The sequence below is a fragment of the Erigeron canadensis genome, chromosome 9, assembly GCF_010389155.1.
Source record: "Erigeron canadensis isolate Cc75 chromosome 9, C_canadensis_v1, whole genome shotgun sequence".
Lineage (NCBI taxonomy): Eukaryota > Viridiplantae > Streptophyta > Magnoliopsida > Asterales > Asteraceae > Erigeron > Erigeron canadensis.
In genome coordinates this window covers 22,560,524-22,581,789 of record NC_057769.1, presented here as the reverse complement: position 1 = coordinate 22,581,789, position 21,266 = coordinate 22,560,524, and the positions used below count along the sequence as shown (strand labels likewise).

Below are 21,266 nucleotides of genomic sequence, written 5' to 3'. Positions count from 1 at the left end.
ATACAAGCGAAAAGTGTGTCAGTTAAGAAGTGATAATGGAACTGAATTCCAGAATGTAACTCTAGAGAAATTCTGCACTGACACTGGCATCTCCCAGAATTTCTCATCAGCACACACACCAGAACAGAATGGAGTTGTAGAAAGAAAGAACAGAACACTGATAGAAGCTGCTAGGAGTATGCTTGCTGAATCTGGTCTTCCTAAAATGTACTGGGCTGAAGCAATTGCAACCGCTTGTCATACTCAAAATCGCTCAGTATACGTAAAGAGACACAAGAAGACATCCTATGAAATATTGAGAAATAGAAAACCAAATCTTGGTTATTTTCACGTTTTTGGATGTCCAGTATACATCCTGAACGACTCCAGTCAGTTAGGCAAATTTGATGCCAAAGCTGATGAAGGATATTTCTTAGGATATTCAGCCATTCGCAAAGCCTTCAGGGTCTACAACAAGAGACTGGAAAAGGTCCAAGAGTTAATACATGTCACATTTGATGAGTCAAATGAAGCAATCAATAAAAGGCCAACCCTTAATTCTCCCTCAGAAAGTCCAATTATCTTTGGTGAATCTGATCCTATCAACTACAATAAAGATTCATCTAAAGATGTTTCCAGTTATTCTGACTTGGAACCAGTGCAATTTGAAAAACCTTCTAGTAATACTTTATTCTATCCTTCAATAAGTTTCAAACTACCCTTTGAACTTGTTATTGGATCAGATGTTCGTACTACTCCTCCAGGTGTAGATTCAATTGATTTTGAGCCAGTAATCCAAGAAATGCCTTTAAATGAAGAATTTCATGATGCAAATCGTGACCTTACAGATTCTGATGAAGATGCTGAAGTTGTCCGGTAAGATCCTACTCCAGAGTATCAATTGAACTCTTGCACTGATATTGTTGTTAGAAACAATCCTGGTCAATACTCTAAGTGGACAAAAGCTCACCCAATCAACCAGATTATCGGTGACTCCAGTAGTGGGGTTCAGACCAGAAGTGCCTTCAGTGAACAATGTTTATATGTCAGCTTCTTATCACTGATTGAACCGAAGAAGATTAACGAGGCAATGAATGACCCAAGCTGGGTGATAGATATACAAGAAGAGCTTCACCAGTTCAAACGAAATAAAGTTTGGAATCTGGTTCCTCCTCCAGTTGGCAAGAAAGAACCAATTGGAACCAGATGGGTCTTCAGGAATAAGGTTGATGAAGATGGTCATGTGATCAGAAATAAGGCCAGATTGGTGGCGCAAGGGTACGTCCAGATAGTCCTTGACTTTGAAGAATCATTTGCACAAGTAGCAAGGTTAGAAGCCATCAAAATATTTTTAGACTTTGCTGCTTATCATAAGTTCAAGGTCTACCAGATGGACGTAAAAAGTGCATTTTTGAATGGAGAATTAGAAGAAGAAGTTTTTGTCAAGCAACCTCCAGGCTTCATTGATGAAAAGTATCCACATTGGGTATATCGTCTGGACAAGGCATTGTATGGCCTTAGACAAGCCCCTCAATCCTGGTATGATACTCTGACCAAACACTTATCAGAAAATGGTTTCAATAGAGGTGCAATTGACAATACCTTATTTATTCATCGTGAAAGAGGTAATCTTCATTTGGTACAAGTTTATGTTGATGACATTATTTTTGGTTCTACTGATGAATCTTTGTGCAAGAAATTTTCAAACATCATGTCTTCAAAATTTGAAATGAGTTTAATGGGTAACATTTTTTCTTGGACTCCAGATTAAACAAACCAGTGATGGTATTTTTATTAATCAAGAAAAATATGTTAGAGATATTTTAAGAAAATTCGATATGAATTCTTCACCGTCAAAATCAACTCCTATTTCTGCACCTTTAACAATAGATTCAGACCTTGATGGGAAGCCAATGAACACCACTGTCTATAGAGGCATGATTGGTTCACTAATGTATTTAACTGCCAGTAGACCAGATATAATGTTTGCAACATGTCTTTGTGCCAGATATCAGTCTAACCCAAAAGAATCTCATCTGGCGGCTGTAAAGCGCATTTTGAAGTACCTTAAGGGTACTCCCAGTTTGGGTCTTTGGTATCCCAAAGGCTCAGGCTTAGATTTAATGGGTTATTCAGATTCAGATCATGCAGGTTGTAAGATAGACAGGAAATCCACTACTGGTGGATGTCATTTCCTTGGTGGCAAACTGGTGAGCTGGACCAGTAAGAAGCAAACTTCAGTTTCTTTATCCACTGCTGAAGCAGAATATGTGTATGCAGCCAGTTGTTGTGCTCAGATACTTTGGATGAAGCACCAGTTGCTTGATTATGGTATTAAGTATTCAAAGACTCCTATCTTTTGTGACAATACCAGTGTCATTGCTATCTCAAACAATCCAGTCATGCATTCCAAAACGAAACACATTGATGTCAGGTATCATTTTATTCGCGATCATGTAATGAAAAATGATGTTGAAATCCACTTTATTCCCACTGATAAATAACTTGCTGACATTTTTACAAAACCTTTGGATGAGAAAACTTTTCAAAATCTTGTCAGTGAGTTAGGAATGTTGAAACCTTAATCTGGAACCTTGTTATGAACGTCTTTGTGACACTGGCAGGTTTTTTTGATTCCAGATTTATAAATCTATACCAGTAAAGCTATCGAACGCCTTTGTGATACTATCTTTGCACTGATAGATTTATGGATCACCATTCCAGGGGGAAAGACTCAGACCACATTTTTTTATATCTAAGTTTCAGGGAGAAATTATTAATTTTTTCTCACTGGACAAATTTTTTTTTTTCTAAAAAGTGTTTCTAGTACCTTGTAAATGTGTCCCTCTCATTAATACTAGATAAGTTGATGTGCATGTTTGAAGTAACTTCTGTTGCTTTGTAAATGTGTCTCTCTCATTTGTTTATATTAGTTGATGTGCGTGTTTGAGGATTACCAAAATGGTCAAATCTGGGTACTTACTGGAGTGTCCCTCCAGTGTACCATTAATGCATGTTCTACTGGCCTAATCCACCAGTGAAACTGGAGTGTCCAGTCAACTTCCAGATGCATTAAAATGAGTCTGTGTGTGTCAAATCATTTCTTTTTAATACTTAAGGATAGTGCATGCCAACCTTACAAATTTGTTCATCTGGACAGTTACTGTTCAGCTTACGTGGCATGACTTTTTCAATTTAAATGATGGTTTTGTTACCTTGGGAAGACAAAAAGTGCTAGTGGGTAATTTTTGTGGGCTGTCAACCGTCATACATTTATGTGTGATGGGAAACATTAAATGCGGATGTCAAAACCGATCAAAACTGTTTTGAACTTTTTCAAACTTACCGTTTTGAATTCCATTTTCTCTTTCCTCTATAAATACCCACATTTACCTTCACTTTCATATTCATCTCAAAAAATCATTTACTCCCATATCTTCAAATTCCTTATTAAATTTCTGTTTTCAATCTTAAATTCCTTCGCTTTCATTTTCATAATATCTAAAATGGCTCCTAAACCATCATTTAAAAATCTTCTAGCTGCAAAATATAATCATGCCGATAATGTCAAGAAGGCATCTCATATATCTCTTTCTGCTGATGCCATCCGCATAAATATGAATAACTGGATGGCAAAAGTCTCAACAAATCACACTAAAACTTCAATCATTGGAAGGTTGAACACCTTCCTCTTAAGTAGTCCACTCTGTGGTGCCCTAACTCTAAATCCGGGCAAAATGTATCATGAATATCTTTGTGAATTCTGGTATACTGTTGTGTATGTGGAAAGTGATGAATCCATCCACTACACCTTAAAACAAGGCACCAAACACTTCACCATCACTGTTGATTCCCTCAGAGATGCCCTGAGGATGAATTATTTCAATGAGAATGAAATGCCTATTGAGATTCCATCTGGAATCAATACCATGGAGGTGTGTAGGTTAATGGGGAACACAGAAATAGTGGATGAGAATGGTCAGCTGCTCAGGAAGGGCACTGTATATATGAGCAGGCTGACAGACTCATGGAGGTATTTCTTCACTCATCTTGTTGAGTGTTTGGGTGGTAGTTCTGGAGGTTTGGATCAGATTAACCAAACACAGCTCCAGATTGCTTACTGCCTATGGAATGGGTACAGGGTGGACTTTGCCCAGATCTTCTTTAATGATCTGATGGACAGATTGAGGGTTAAGAGCAGGAAGGCCTTCATTCCTTACATTCGATTTCTGTCCATCATATTCAGAAGGGCCTTGAAGAATGAGTACAATGTAAATACAACTCATTTTTCAATGTGTGAATATCTGAGGGACCTCAACCAGTTGACCTCATCTCCTACTAAGGTTGACATTCCATCGGTGATGCTCTATCAATTTAGAATTCAAGAAGATGCAATTGCATCATCACCTGATGAGGAGGTTGCTGGTGAGCCTCATAATGATGAGGAAATTGTTGATGATGTTACTGCTGAAAGGGTGCAACCTATTTCCCAGATCGCCCCAGATCTTCAGCAGCCTGGGGTGAATATTGTTGAAATTCCACCTAACTCCACCAGGCCAAGGAATAGAACTCGTCGTCTTAGGAGAGACGGAGTTCTGGTATCAACCCTTCCAGAATCTACTCATCAAGATTCTGGAGAAATGGGTCAGGAAACTGCCCCAGTAACCACTTCCCCAGTACAAGTAGAAGGAAGTGGGGAAGAAGAAATAGCATCTGGATCACCTCTTGTCATTCCAGTGGCAACCGCTGAAAGTGGGGACATCATGGCTGCTGATGGGTCCCTAATTGTTGAAAAGGTTGAGGGGGAACAAGTTGGGCAGGTTGAAGGAGAGGATCTGGAGCAGGTGGCTCAGATTGATTTAAATGTTGGAGTGGAGAATGTACAAGTAGAGGACCAGGCAGGTGGAACCGGACCAGATTGGGATATGGTTGACTCTCCACTGTCTGAAGAAAATGATTTTGATGTAAATATGAGTTTTCTGGGAGAAGAAGAAATTGATCGCACCATCCACTCTGTCTCCCAGTCAATTCTATCTGATATGCCTCCTCCACCCCCAGAAAATACACCAACAACCCTTCCAGAACAAACAACAACAACTCTTGAATCACCTTCTGCACTAGAAATTCAACATTCTGAACCACTGGCAGTCACCCAACCAACTAAAAATATCACAAGGGTGTTGCCAGTATCATCAATCACCAGAATCATCAATCCTTCCAGTGGTCTCTCCTCTTCTTCTTCAACCGAGGTCCAAGGCCTTTTTGATAAGGTGGCGGACCTGGAGAGATCACTTCAGGCTTCTTCTCAGGTTATTTCTGACTTCAAAACTATAATTTCCAATAATCTTAAGTCAGAAATGAACATATTTGCTGGAAATGAGAAGATAGTCTTTGAGAAGCTGGATGAACTTGTCATGGCAAGAAATAGAAATTCTGAATCAGTACAAGTTGCAGTCCAGGGAATCAAGGAGGATGTGGTGAGAAGTGTTCAGACTGCCATTCAAACTGAAGTTGCTCAACCTCTGGCAAGTCTGACTGGTGATGTTCAGAATTTGACCACCAGAATAAGCTCTCTGGAGAGCAGGCCAACCCTGGAGAAAAACTCAGTGGTCAGCACCCTCAGTGATGAAGTTGTTAGGAAGTTCAGAGGCAATATGTTGAAAGAAATCACTGAGGAAGTGTCTGAAACTCTCCTTAGAAATCTTCGAGATGGGTTGTTGCCTGAAGTTATGAAGATGATTGACGCCCAGTTGCCTCGCCACTTTCCTCAGGATCTTGAGATAATCAAAAAGGAAGTGATGCAGTTGAGGAAAACTGTAAACAACATTGCTCTAGTTCTGGTCGAACATTTGACTCTGCTGACAGACATAAACTTGATCAGGTGTGGAATCATCTTCAATCTGGAGATGCTTCCAAGGGGGAAGGTTCTGGTTCTGGAACAGAGAAGGTTGATCTTAGGAAGAAGATCGAAGTTTGGAAGAAGGTTATTGGTGAAGATGTCACTGGTACTGAAGCCAGTGGACAAGTTGAGGAAGAGGTTGCTGGTACTGATGCTAGTGAGCCAGTTTTTGAAGAGTTCCCAGATATAACTACCATAATGAAAAGTCTCAAAAGAAAGAAAGTGGTATCCGGGGAACCAACAAATGAAGTAGAAAAGGAGTATGTGTCTGCTGATGAGGCCAAGGCAAAGAGACTGGAGCAAGAGTGCATCTTAATTGAAATCTTCAAGAAAAACTTAAAAGATGACTTGATTGCTCACCAGCTAGATATGGCCAGGCATGGGACTCTGGATTCTTACAACGCTGGCAGGTTGGGCGTATAAATTGAAGTTTACAAGAAGATGAAGGATGATCCCAGGCTGAAGAAGTGTCTGGATGCCTTGGATGACGTCTATATTCGATCCATGTATGCTCAGGATGAACAAGTATATGATTTTGAAATTTATGGTGTGAGCATACTGGATCTTATTGCCCAGAGAAGAGAAGAACTGAAAAATCTCCAGCAACAAGTAAGGAGTAATGCAACTGCTCTGGAGCACGAATACAGGAAGAAAGTCAAGGGTTTGCCCAAGGCACCAGTCAGAAAATCCAAAGTTGCCAGAGATGCAGATCTTAGCACCTTCATTCCCTTGAACACAACTGGCAGATCTTAGCACCTTCACAATTTAGAGCTTAGCACCTTCACAATTTAGAGCTGATGTCCGATCTATACTGGGTGCTGAGATCCATCTGGCAGAAAATCATGATAACTTCTCTAAGTTCCATGTCAAACTCTTCAAAGAAGGGAACTTTACTGATGAAAGAAAAGACACCTCAATCAAGGCTTTTGGGTGGTCAAAGTTAAGAGAGATTGGTCTTTCATTCAGGGGTAAAGATGTCTCCCAGGATGTGAAATACTTTATGAAGAGGATTGGCAAGGAATGGATGAGGAAGGAGTTGATGGAGATGGAGCTGGGCCTAAGGACTTCTCTTACTTCGTCTTCATCTCCAGATGTAAAGAGGAAGGCCACTGAAGAGCCAGCTGGGCATGCTGAAAAAAATAGGCCTGACTCTGATATTGTACTTGTATTTATTTTAATGTTGATAAAGTTGTAACTTTACTCCAGTTGATGTCTGTAAATATAAGTTGCAATTCCTATTTTTTTTACAAGTACTTATCCAGATTAAGTCTAGAAATTAAAATGTACAAACTGGGAACACTAATGATCTATAAAGTGGCTCTCCAGAAATTCAAACTAGACTTAGTCAAATTTTTCAAGGATTCTTCAAGCACAAACTTGTATAGATAAAAGCTTGAAATCCTTGCATAATTTCTAAACAAATAGGGGAATTTGTTAGGTCTAGATTTACTGGACTCGCTCCAGATGTAACTACTGGAGCCCTCTGAAGATTTGTCCAGAAATTATGTGAAGACCAGTGAACAACTTACTTGTATAGAAATCTGGATTCCACCAGATTTGTTCACTGGACTTCACTCTAGTCAAGATCTTTCCACTAAAGAACATTCTCACTGAAGTCTGAAGAACGAAGTCTAACAAATAGCGGAGCTCACTGGAAGACTTACCAGATCTCCTGACTGGAGTTCTTGTCAGTGTTCTAGACCTTACAAGTCCGAACACTGATTATGAGGAATTGACTTTATGCCTTTACATGCCTTTAACCGGACAATCCATTTGTTTTTGTTAAAAGCCTTACGCTCATGTAAAGGTGGTTAGTTAATTAGAAGACAAGTCACTATCATGTGACTTTATTCTTGTACTTTAATCAATGCTTTTAAGGAATTAAAGTAATTTCCTTAAATGCATGTAACCATATTTGTAAGGCAAAAATAATATTATATTTATTCTTTTTGCCTATAAATATCAAGTCACTTCCTCGTCCAAATTACATACTTTTTGCAATTTGGTGCCTTTGCTCAAATACTCTCGATCTAAACAGTCATACTTCACAACTTTAAGTATTTCGATCAAAGAGTTTATTTAGCAAAGATTAGATCACTTGTAATTCATAGGTTGTTTAGATACTTACTTTGTAATATCTTGTTCCGCAACAACCTTGTATTTTATTTAACATCAATAAATAAAATACACTTGAAAATTACATGGTGTCTCACCATTTACCTATTTGCTTATCTTTATATTGCTTAAGTACGTATTACGTTATATATATTCTTGCATTTATATTTATCGTAATACTAGTCCAATCTAGCGCTTACTTGACGTTTAATACTAGTCCTATCTAGTGATTACTTGACTTGTTATTCTACACTTGTGGGTTAAACCATCGAGTGAGGGACTTCACACGTTTTCCATTTCCCATTTCCTTCCGACTTGAATGGCACTTTTAGTATATCTCTGCCAGCAAATGCTTCAACCATCATGTCTCCATCTTTTATAAATACATTCAAAGGCACCAAGCCAAAGGACCTTCTCTATCTCTTCCTCTCTATTCTTTCTCACACACTCCTTACCCTACTTCGCCTTGTGGCGTCACGTCTTGTGGTCACCAGTTGGGAACCACCAACCGAAGTAGCAACAACGTCATCTCCCCCATCACACCTTATAGATTAGGATTAACCCCTAGTACCTAAGTCTAGAAATACGCTTAAACAAGTGGTACTGCCTTCATGTGACCATATGAGCCCACAAATGAAGTGGAGAAGTCATATTTTGTGATCCATGTGTGAAGATGGTGACTTACCGGGCATGATTTCTATGCAGTGTGAGCTTTGGGTACCATGACGAGTCATGAGACCAGAGAGTTCCCACTTATTTACAATTTACATGTATATACAATTCCATCTTCCATGAAATATGGATGGGGTGAGATGTATATAGCCTACCCATACTCTAAGGTCGAGATTTTAGCCCGATCATTTTTTAGAAAATGAAGATCGAATACTTGACAAGTTGACATCTATCTCAAAAGGTTTAAGGTTTTTTTAACTTGATCCAGCCTAACTTGTTGCTATGTATTGTAAATGAGTTGGTAAATGTTACACCCCACCTTAGGCGGAATCGTAGGATATGACGAAAAGACATAACAAAGCACATGGAATTTATAATAGAGTTTTACTAAATGAAATCCAAAGAAGTGTAATTCCCACAACGAGACAAGTCGCAACATGCCCAGATAAAAAGCAAATGATGTAGCAGTTAGCAAACTAAAAACCCATGAAGGATCTCATTATAAGTCTCACTAAGTCCTTATTCTCTAGCTCCTCAAACGTTGTTATTACCTGAAAATGAATGCTCGAGAATGTCAACATAATGTTGGTGAGTTCGTAGGTTTAAAGGAATACAAATGAATTTGTTGTGCATGATATAAATAGTTTGGACAATAGTGTAAATATAAACATGTAGTAGCATCTATGCATACCAAATACTCAATGCCATCATAGTTTTCCAACAACACAAACTCATCACTGCTTGCCAACAACTCAATCGCATCAATGTTTCACAATAACTCAATCATACATTGTATACCAACAAACTACCAGCTTGAGTATAAAGTTGGTTAATTGTTATCACTGTTATTCATTGCCATCAATTGTCTTCAATAGATATCGACAGACATCTATTGCATCATTGTAATCAACACAAGCAAAGCTAACATACACATTTCATAATTACACGTATTTGACTAAAAAAACAAACTAGTTTTGGTACAGCTAGTAAAAGAAGTAAAAAATGTTTTGAGCATCATTTTCCCCTAGAGAAATAGTATAAAAAGGGGCCACGAAACTCACCTCAACAAGCAAGTAGTTGTGCAAACTCCAAAAAGATCACTAGAATCTACACAACATTTATATGAATAAGTTACAACTAGATTAATACCCGATCGGTGATCGGGTTACAAATTACATTATACTTACATCACATATTGCGAATAGTATAAGTTTTGTAGTATAGAAAGATAAAGTTTAGTATGAAATCAGACATAATGTTAAGATAAACTTTTAACACTTATATATGTTATGGTATAACATATTTAGGCTATCAATACTTGATCCAACCGAAAGCAAACACGAAAAAACCGAGTTATACTTACATATTTTGGACTCTTTAACACGCCAAACTAATTCTTTTAGGCCAGTTGACCTTTCAGAAAATAGGTCGACCTGTCAACCGTCAGTCGATATTCTGTGGATTGGTGGGTTGGGTTTGGGTTAACGGATTGACAACTTTGGGTTGAGATTTCTATTAATTTACAACATAGTTCAACCCTTAAATTAACTAAATACCTCATTTAATATCAATTACTTTTACATTTACCACCACACCACTACTATCGACACCATTGTCGCCGCTACCACTTGTCAACATCGCCGCCCATCGCTACCACTTATTATCGCCACCTGTTAACGCCACCGTCACACCGTTGCCGATACCACCATCGCTGCCACATCATGTACGTACGCGGCTATTTTTTTTTAATGCAATTAGTCCAAAAATTTCATTAACTTCTATGGTGTAATTGACTTTTCTTAATTTTAATTATGAAAATTAAATAAAAGATGTTTTATAAAAGTAAATGGATTTTATGAAACTTAAAACACATAAAGTGTTATATAAAAGTAAATGGGTTGATAGTTTGGTAGGTTTTGGTTGAGATTTTAAGTCAATTTTGATATTAAGCCGGGTTCCGTTGGTATTTTCAACCCACCGACCCATTCACCCGAACCTGATATATTATATCTATACTATATTAATAAACAAACTACTTTCCCTTCTTTTTAACTCTCTACCTTTAAAGTACCCAAAATACCCTTAATTTTTAACACATTCTTAACTCATACACTAAATATCTACCTAATATATCCTTAAAATATTTTCAACTCATATTTATCCAAATTATCTATTTTCTTTATTCAATAATTTAAATATTTCCACCTAATATCTCTATAATATCGTGAACAAAGTTATTTACGAAAGATACATTCTCTAACCATAAAATAACTACACTACCATTTACATCAATCACTTTTAGATTAATAACCACATCGTTACAATCACCACACCAGCACCACCCGTCACCGACACCGCTGCCGCATTGCGCGGGTACCCATCTCGTTATATTATAATTACACTTATATTTATTTTAGTTATTAATCGTTTTATATAAAATTAATTATTCGTGCATAAATTGTTTGTGTCGTGTCTTATTAAAAAAGATATCAAAATATTAAAAAATATGAATTTTTGACAAGGCCTAATGAAACCTTAATATTGTTTGTACCGTGTCTTTTTATTTTTTTAGTTGTATGGTTATATTTATATTTAATTTAATAAAATTTAAAACATACTATGTTAATATTTACATTTTTAAAATTTTAAATTGTTCTATTGTGTCTTTAACTCCTTATTTAGTTGTATGCCGTTTTTTTTTTAATACTTGCATTGCTAGTTGTATTGCTATATATGATAACTTACCATGTTTATAGTTTGACTTTTAGTTTAAATGGTTAGGATTGTATTTGTTAATTATTTTTAATGGTTTAGATAAAAAGCGGAGATTAATTTTTTCTATATGCTCTACCAACAATATATATATATATATATATATATATAACAACATAACAATATATATATATAATTATGGACATGGTTAATAACCGTCCATTGTAACCCGTATTTGATGAAATACACATATGGCTACTTTCAAATTATTTACAACCTGATTTGTCATATATTATTAAGTTACAAGTCACATAACTTAATATAGAATATTTGTTTTAATGATTTATGATTAAACTCTACAAACCCATATTCACTGGAATTTTTGGTAACTTTATCAATTTTTTATTCTGGATCAAACGAACTAACCAAGACCTCTAATTCTTACCACTGTAACTTTTTATGTGTTAGATACTTACATGAATTTTTACGGAATTTATTTTCTATGTGAACTATTTTTAAAAATTCGTTAATTACAGACTAGTAAGAAAAGTCACTGTTTGCGTACAGAAAAGTTTTATAAAAGTTAAAGACCTATAAAGCTTCAAAAAAATCCATTCTTTTTGCTATCAACTCTTAACATCTTAAAAATGTTCCTGGAAATGCAACAACTTCCAGTTCTTAAAATTGACCAAGATATGACTATTTGAAGTCAACCTAAATCTGTTTGGAACACTCAGCTTTGAGCAGTTTTCTTATAAAATTCGTTTGACGAACTTAAGCTTCATATTTTGATACGAAACCAATTCCAACAAAAAGTACACTTCCTGAACTTGAATTTAGACACCAAAAACGTGACTTAACCATCTTCCATTACCAAGTAAGACCTTTCAAAGTTGACTAACTGAATCTGTCCAAATTTTAAAATACTTCTAAGACACTTTTTGAAGACTACTCATACTCAATAATTATCCAGACTTTCAAATTTTGTAAATCACCTATTTAAATCTGTTATTATGATTGTTATGTCTCCATTATTAGTTTTCTTAGATTATATTAATTATTACACTAAAATTAATACGTAAACTTTTAAGATTAATGTGATATATACTCCAAGCTCTCGATTTAACCTTAAAAAGACTTTCATTAGTTATTATAAATTTTTCCATAATATATATTCATCAAATAGGTTACTTATAACAAGAGATTAATATATATATATATATATGGGAAAAGTGAATATAAGGCTGCCTGACACCTAAGCTTAAGTGTGGAACCTCTCACATACTAATTCTTTAATATTTTTTGAATTTTAATTAAATCACATGACCCCCATGATTTTTATGAATTAAAAAACAATATGTGAGCGTCCCACACCTAAGCTTAGGTACCTAACAGCCTTATATTCTCATCCCATATATATATATATATATATATATAGGGAAAAGGGAATATAAGGTTGTCCGGCACCTAAGCTTAGGTGTGGAACTCTTCACATATTAATATTTTACTATTTATTGTTTAATGAATAAATGCATGGGCCCCCATGATTTTTATGAATTAAAAAAAAAATAATATGTGAGTGTTCCATACCTAAGCTTAGATACCCGACAGCCTTATATTACCATCCCCATATATATATATATATAATTTAATTAAGGATTAAGTGTGCCAGAATGCAGTTAACTAATCGCGAAAAGTTATTGTATGCACGAACTCAAGTCGGGCTTATTTTGTGCAACAATCTACTAAAAAGTTCTAAAGTATTCAAAAGTGACTTGTTGAAAGGGTAACAAGTCATCTTTTATTTTTTATTAATTTTCCTTAGGTGAGTCATATATCCTTTTCTTCCTTTAAATACTTACATGGCAGATGAGTCATTTATAAACATTGACTTCACTTATAGATATTGACTTTGACATCAAATACATAATTAAAAAACTTATAAACATATATACACATATATATAATCATCTGGGATGCCTTTCATCCAACTAAAGCTCCAAATATTGTCTCATCCAATATATGTATTGTCTAAAATATACAAAGTCATCTGTAATCTCATCCAAATAATGGAGCGAACAACACCCATCTTAAACACAAGAGATTGAACAAAAGAAAACTTATATTTGCAATCCATCTCAAACATTTCAATTTATATCCACAACACCACTGTTTGAACCACCACAACCACCGATTGTACATAGAAAGTTGTAAAACAATGGTGGCCAGAAAACCATCCCTCAACCGCCACAACATCCACTGCCACCACCTGGACCGGCGGCACTGGTTCTCTGTCTCCTTAGATCTAGGGCTTTCTTTCTTTTTTACATTGGCCGGAAAACGATAGTTGCACCGGATCTTGTTTATTGGTAGTGGCAACCCATCTTCAGTGACTCCGTCTCCGCCGTCACTTTTTGGAAACAAAAAGTGACCGGAGATGGTGGTGTTGTGATGATGACCGGAAAAACAATGGTGTCCGGAAAAATGATGATCGCCGAAAAAATCGAAAGTTACCCAGATGCTATTTTTTTTAACAAATCATCACCATAATCAAGAAATGAAGATAGATAGATCAATGCGAAGAGCAGATTCCGACCATCCCATTACCCCCACTACTTCCGGCCACCGATCTCCACCACCACTGCCGGCAACCCCATCAGTAGACGAGTAAATTCATCATCCGAGTTTGGGACTCTGGACCTACAATCATCCCAATAATTTTTCTTTAGCAAAATGGAAAGAAAGAGAAAAGGGCGGTCGTATGGTCAAAGAGAGAGAGAGATGGCAGTGTCACAGAATAAGAGGGAGAGAGATGTGGACATATGTGATCTGTATAAAGAGGAGGGAACATGAGGGATATGTAAAATATCCGACCTTGGAATGGTAATCGGTTCCACATAAGCAATATCCATTTTGAGTGTGACTATAACCAAAACTTTAAGTTTTTTAAATACAATAAAATCGATCTAGAGTTTGTGTACACAATAACTTTTGGTAATTAGTTGAGTATATTCCGGCGCACTTAACCCTTTAATTAAAGATAAAGAATGAGAATTTACCACCAAGGTTGATGATTGCTCCTTAAGATACCTTTACAAAATAAAATAACATAACTTACAAAAATTTTACCTAGATTTTATATGATTGAAAAGAACTTTTGAAACATACTGAGAGTTATAATACTTATAAAAATCCAAGAATCCTTTAAGATGAGTGCTTGAAAATATGATTTATAAAATTTTGATTTTAGTGTGGCAATATCAACGGCAGAAGCAAAAAGAAAGAAGTTTTGTTTTGGACTTTTGATAAATTAAGAATGACTATTTTATAAGTGTAGGGATAAGTGTTTGAATTGATTTATAATTAGGATTTAATAGTGTATAAATTATTATGACTAAGCCTAGTAACTTATAGACTTTAACTCACTAAGTAAGGTATAGAGATTTATCAATGTCTCAAAATGAATATAACCTATAATTATATGTCTAGATATCAACGGAAATAATTATAACTGTCTAAATTTAGGAAGATAGAGTGATTGAATCTTCAACTATTGTAATCTAAATAATAAGAGTCGCTAGTTATACTATATATAGACATATTGACTAGTAAAAAAAAGATATATTAGGAATACAAGTTAGAGACTATAATAAATAAGCGGTTTTGGACTTTTGGTGACAGATATATCATAGTAAAAGAGGGGATGGGGCCGGTCACCGTTGAAAGTAGTGTTGTTTCTATCGATCTTTTTTTTCTTCTTTGAACGACATATCTCTATCTAATCTAATAAGCATTACTAATATGACTCTTTTGTGCGAGAGGAACCCGGATTAATTAGGGAACTTTTTCTTAAATTGTACGTAACTTTGAATGCATCACTATTAGAACATTACTAAGGCTAGGTGAAACCCACAGGTGAAATCATGACTAAGCAAAAATGGTTAATGGTTGTAGAGGGCATAGTTGTTAGACTCTTACGAGTCACGAGTCGACTCTTACGAGTCGAGTCGGGACTCGCTGTGTGACTTTTTTTCCTTCTAATTCTTACGAGTCGCGATGTGAATTGGGAACGAGTCAATACGAGTCGCAAGCTTATGATTGTTGTAGTTTGATAATATGGTATATATCATATATCACATTTATGCTTACATAATTTTGTATGTTATATATGCATTTTTGATCATGTTCGTACAAATTTGGAGATAAACCGTAAGATTATGTCTCAAACATATCGAATATGTAATATTTTAGTAATGTATTAAGATAATCAACTTATGTTTTGTTTATAAATACGTCACATATAAATAATTAAACAATATTATGTAGTATATAAAAATGTCATGACTATTACGAGTCGAGTCACGAGTCAAAAATCAGATTTTCGAGTCGAGTCAAAAGTTAAGAGTCAAACAACTATGGTAGAGGGTAAAGTTCTAAGGTGAAAAGAGGTATGTGATACTCTTCACCTATGGATGAAAGGAGAATGTGGATTCATTTTTTTTTTTCTATATTAAATGTTTTATTTTGATTAGATATTTTTTATGATATCATTGGATATATTGGGATATTAGTTTTGAAGGTGAATAGTTGAAAAGAAAAAAGAGAAAGTGAAAATAATTAGAAAGTGAACGATTAAGGATGGTCTTAAGAGTTGATCGCTTTTTTAACATTAATGCAAACCCATACACTCCGTAAATTCTCTTACATTGATTAAAGTGTGATGTACAGATAGAAAAGCCTGACATTGGTGGAATGCACTACTAACACATGCTTTTACAATGACCGAATCTCAAGGCCACTTACAATAAGACCGGATGATTCCTTCTGAGGTGAGAAATTGAGTTAAATTTCCACACAAGAACCTCCATCCATCCATCATCCCTTTCTTTTGGAGCCCTATTAGTATGTGGTGAATTCCATGGGCTTAGAGGTCTAAAAGAAATAAGTCCAATCTCTTTGTTTTTCCAATGTAAAACATTTCTTACTTTGACAGGAGAATGTAACCCGTGACATGTTTCTGAAAGCCTAAATACAAGGTAACACATATAATCTATATCTGGTGACAACATTTGACTATCAATCTTGCCCTTAATTCCAAATACTTGTCGCTTTGAAAGCTCAATTTCCCCTTGAGATCTACATGGAGCAATATAATATGTGAGTACATAATTCTTAATAGACCGAGTAATGTTAGTAAGATCATGAAAACCGCATCAGCCGAGAGGTGAAACTTTTGTGATTCTTAAAGACCACGTAGTTGAAATAATGAAATGTATAAGTTTAGCAAGTGAGAACGCTAAAGACAAAGGTTGATGTAACAAAAGTTGTGCGTATATTTATACGAGTATATCATTACAAGCTTTACATTTTAATTAAGGTAGTACACAATAATAACTGTAATAAAATTATAAAGATAGTTTACGGCAAACTATATTCAGCATAAATGGGATATTAATTATACGAGAGCAAGTACCCGTGCGTTGCGGCGGTGAGATAGTGGTGGTGATACCTAGGTCATAGAATGAGATAGGTTATAGGAGTTGATATGTCATAGAGTATGATAGTCAAATGCCTTAGCCGTACGGGCTCCGACCCTGGATTTAAAAATTTGTCGAAAGTATATCGAATGACATCTCTAATGAAAGAGCATGAAATTTTAAGAACACCCATACAATTTTTATAATTTATCGATGTACGGTTTTTGAGATAAAAGATTTTGAATGAATTGGAGGAATAAATGATTTATGAAGGAGAGAGAAAAAAAGATGATTGGTTGAGATTTAAGGAGAGATTAGGGGTATTATAGTTATTTTAGGTAAATATATAATAGATAGGAGGGGCATTTTGGGGAAGTATTTAAAATCAATATTGAAAATTTCAAGTTCAATATTGAAAATCTATGAGAAATCTGCTTTATAATATACGAGAGTAAGTACCCGCGTGTTGCGGCGGTGAGATGGTGGGGGTGATAGCTAGGTCAGAGAGTGTGATAGTCAAATGCCTCCGGCCTCCCCCCTCGGATTTAAAAATTTGTCGAAAGTATATCGAATGACATCTCTAATGAAAGAGCATGAAATTTTAAAAACACCCATACAATTTTTATAATTTATCAACATATGATTTTTGAGAAAAGATTTTGAATGAATTGGAGGAATAAATGATTTATGGAGGAGAGAGAAAAAAGATGATTGGTTGAGATTTGAGGAGAGAGAAATGGTATTATGGTTATTTTTATAAATATAGAATAGATGAGAAGGGTATTTTGGGGATGTACTTAAAATCAATATTGAAAATTTTAATTCAATGTTGAAAATCTGAAAGAAATTTGCTTTATAATATAGTATAGATAATTATATAATGGAAAAATCCATTAGGTAAGTAGGGAAGACGTGATGAAAATTTTTCAACAAGCAAACCTGATCAATTCGGCTGAATATTTCATATGAAGAGGTTTTGCTATTGAAGACTTGTATGGAGCTTCCATTTCCAAAAGCAAAAAACATATCTTTTCAATCTGTACTTCTTTTAGCAAGAACCCCTGTTCACCGATAGTGGAGATACTTGATCAACAAATCACAAGGAGTAAGTTAATTAGAAAGGGGTATTTTAAACCTCATTAGCAGTTCCCGGGCTCTTCAATGTTTCCTTCGAATCAATTGGAGAGTATTTCCGTTTCTTGATTTCTTCATATTTCCGAGTAGCCTGATATTTCTCAATCTCTTTATACCCATCTTGTTCGTATTCCTGTTTAAATTACAATTTTATAAACTTATAATGTAGGCCATGAACTTGTACCGGATTTATCTATGTGAAATAAAACAATCAAGAATGAAAACAGAAACATAATTATTCTGAAACTTACATTGTCTATGGTCTGAAACTCTATGCCTTCAATCCAGACACTACTTCCACAATAGCTACGCGAAAAGCTCTCCAGTATAACTTCAAATTCAGCACTTTCCTCATAATTCATGATTTGGCACAATTTAATTATCATCCACCCGTCTTCTCTCCATGTGGCAAAATCAGAATGTAAATTATCACTCCCCCTCTTGTACTTTAGGTTCACATACATCGGTTTAGCTAGACATTTCCCTGGTTCATGAAACTTAAAGACCAGATGAACCCCGTAGTTATCGCCCGGAAGTAAAAGTTGAGGTTTTATCCTAATTTGGACCTTCAGATTTGATATATCCAACATTTTCGCTACTACCTGAAACCTGCGGTTGGTACAACATTATAAATTTATCCCATATGCATGCTGTTTACACTAACTTTTTTGAGGCATGTACCAAATTCTTTATATACCAAATTCTCAAATCTTAATGTAGAATCCAACTATTATCAAAATTACTTGATTGATCGTTGTCTTTAATTCTGGCCAACAAGATAATTATTGTACTTTACTTTTTTTACTTTTTTTATTATCATTGTTTTGAGAGTTCTATCAACTTTACTAGTAAAAGTAGTCCCAAATTCAACAATGTAATGACCAGTTAAGTTTGCGATTCACGAGCAATAAGAAGAATATCACCACTGAAAGGATAAGCCAAATTTATTTATTTTTTAACGGAACTAAAAAAATAATATCAAATTGCAAATTAGAACCTATTACCGTAATACTTAGAAAACAAAGAAGAAATACAGAAATATCATATATATATATATATATATATATATTCGATGGGGGATACATTAGATTAGGAAAATATGATTCCTGTTAATTAGCTTTGGTGATTGAATGATAAAAATTAGCTTAGGATCATATCTTTGAAAAATCTAAGATTGGAATTTGAATCAGTGGCGAAGCTTGAAAAGTTTCAGTGGGGGTCGAGATCTAAAATTTTTTTACCCTAAGGCTATTTTTCGGGTAAATGGGGGGTCAAAACCGAGTATATCGAAATTTCTCTACACGAAAACAATATACCCCTATATCGCAAAAAAAATTTCGGGGTGTCGGGCGCCCCTCCCCGCCCCTTAATAGCTTCGCCCTTGATTTGAATATTTTCAAACTTGTACCACGTAATAATTAATAATTTATAACATATAAAATTACTTATTAATATATTTTTATAAACATATCAATAGCATAATTATATGGTCCGGTTTGGTTTAACTGGTTTGATAAACGTCTAAAATCATGAACCAAATCATAAGAGCGTTTTATGAAAACGACTAACCAACGGTCTAAAATTTTGATTTCAACCCGACCAATCCGTCCAATTATTTCGGTTTAAACGGTTTAGCCGGTTTCAACCAAACCATGCACATCCCTAATATATTCTTAATTTTTAAAATTTAAGATTGGGAATATAAAACATGCTGTTGACTGCACCTAAATAGGTGCAGTTGTGTTGAAAATAAGTGAGGTAATTTTGTAAATATAAAAATATTTAAAGGGTAAAATAGTAATTTTACTATTTCTCTCTACAACTATAGCTAAAATTTTTAAGATAAAGGAACTAAAATTTTTTTTTTAATAAAAAATTTCCTTCAAATATTAAATTATCTTAAATGAAATGCTTATATATTATTTAGCCGACTAATAGTCGTATAAACTTTAAGTTTAAAATGTGACTTAAAGGTATTTCGTGTTAACACACGGGATACATAGGGTATGTTTGGCAAGAAGCTTTTAGGAGCTTTAAGCTTCAAGCTTTTAACGAAAAGTTCCTTGCTGATAAAAAGCATCGTTTGGATAAAAGAGCTTGAAGCTTTTAAAATGGAAGATAAAGCTCCTTGTTGAAACGCTTCATCCACTAGTGTTTGAGATAATCAAGAGCTAAAAGCTTTTTAACATACCAAATTTACTTATATATCCTTATAAGTTTCAAGGTTGACTATTGCTCCGGTTAATTTTCTTTTCATTTCGTCTGTTAGTAGTCTAGTAGAAAAGGATACTTAATGAAAGATGGGGCCATACTCATTTGGAATCAACTTGAGTTTAACTAAATTTTAAATTTTTACGTACGAGTAAATGTGAAATCAAAGTAGTATTGTATACATGTAAAAAATAAAAGCTTACATTTTTTTCCCGTTTATATATGTATTTAGTTAAGATATTAAGAAAGAATTTGTGTGATATATAGGATTTTGTGTGTGTATTAAGTTATATGTCTATACTTGTCATTTTACACGTTTTAATAAAAGCTACGGCTACTCTGCCAAACACTTAAATATATCTACAAGTTACAGCTACCAGCTATCAGCTTCCAGCCAACAGCTACCGGCTACCAGCTAGCAGCTATCAGCTATCAGCTATCAGCTAGTTTTGCCAAACATACCCATAGTCTATATAATATATAGCACTAACTGACTAAACTAAAATATGTATCAATGTTTAGTCAATTTACACATTAGGCCTATGGAAACAAATTACTCGTAATGACGAACATTAATACTAAAGCACTACAGAAGATAGTAAAATCTTGATTTATAAATATAAAAAAAAATCACATGTAGTATACGATATGAGAAATGGATGATTACCACCTGTCTTTAGTTAAAACACAAAAACAGATCTACTTCTAGCAGTATAAAACTTTTGCTGGGATTTGCTATAAGGTAAGTGATATTTTTACAACACCTTTTAGTCATATACAAATATATGTATATATACTCCCTCCGTCCCATATTAAATGTTCAATTTTGATTTGTCAAGTCTTCTGTTTATATCTTTAACTATAAATATCTTTGTTTATATTATATAATAGTTGATGAAGTTATATCAGTTAAAAATAAATTGAAAACTCAATCCGTCCATATAATTCATATAAAGTCTTATATAGTATATACAAATATTTTCGTGGTCAAAGTTTAAAGCAGGAGATTTGATAAGTCAATATTGGACATTTAATATGGGACTGGAGGAGTATATATTATTACACAT

At 34.7% G+C, this 21,266-nt stretch overlaps 1 protein-coding gene across 1 annotated transcript; it reads right to left on the bottom strand.

The window, feature by feature from the left end:
- Nucleotides 1–16,021: 16,021 nt before the first annotated feature.
- Nucleotides 16,022–18,079, bottom strand: LOC122582978 (F-box protein At2g02240-like). Its single transcript, XM_043755411.1, has 2 exons — nt 17,794–18,079; nt 16,022–16,513 (listed from the first exon to the last, which is right to left on the bottom strand). The coding sequence occupies exons 1-2, from the start codon at nt 17,859–17,861 to the stop codon at nt 16,177–16,179; spliced, it is 405 nt and encodes a 134-aa protein (XP_043611346.1). The 5' UTR covers nt 17,862–18,079; the 3' UTR covers nt 16,022–16,176.
- Nucleotides 18,080–21,266: the final 3,187 nt, after the last annotated feature.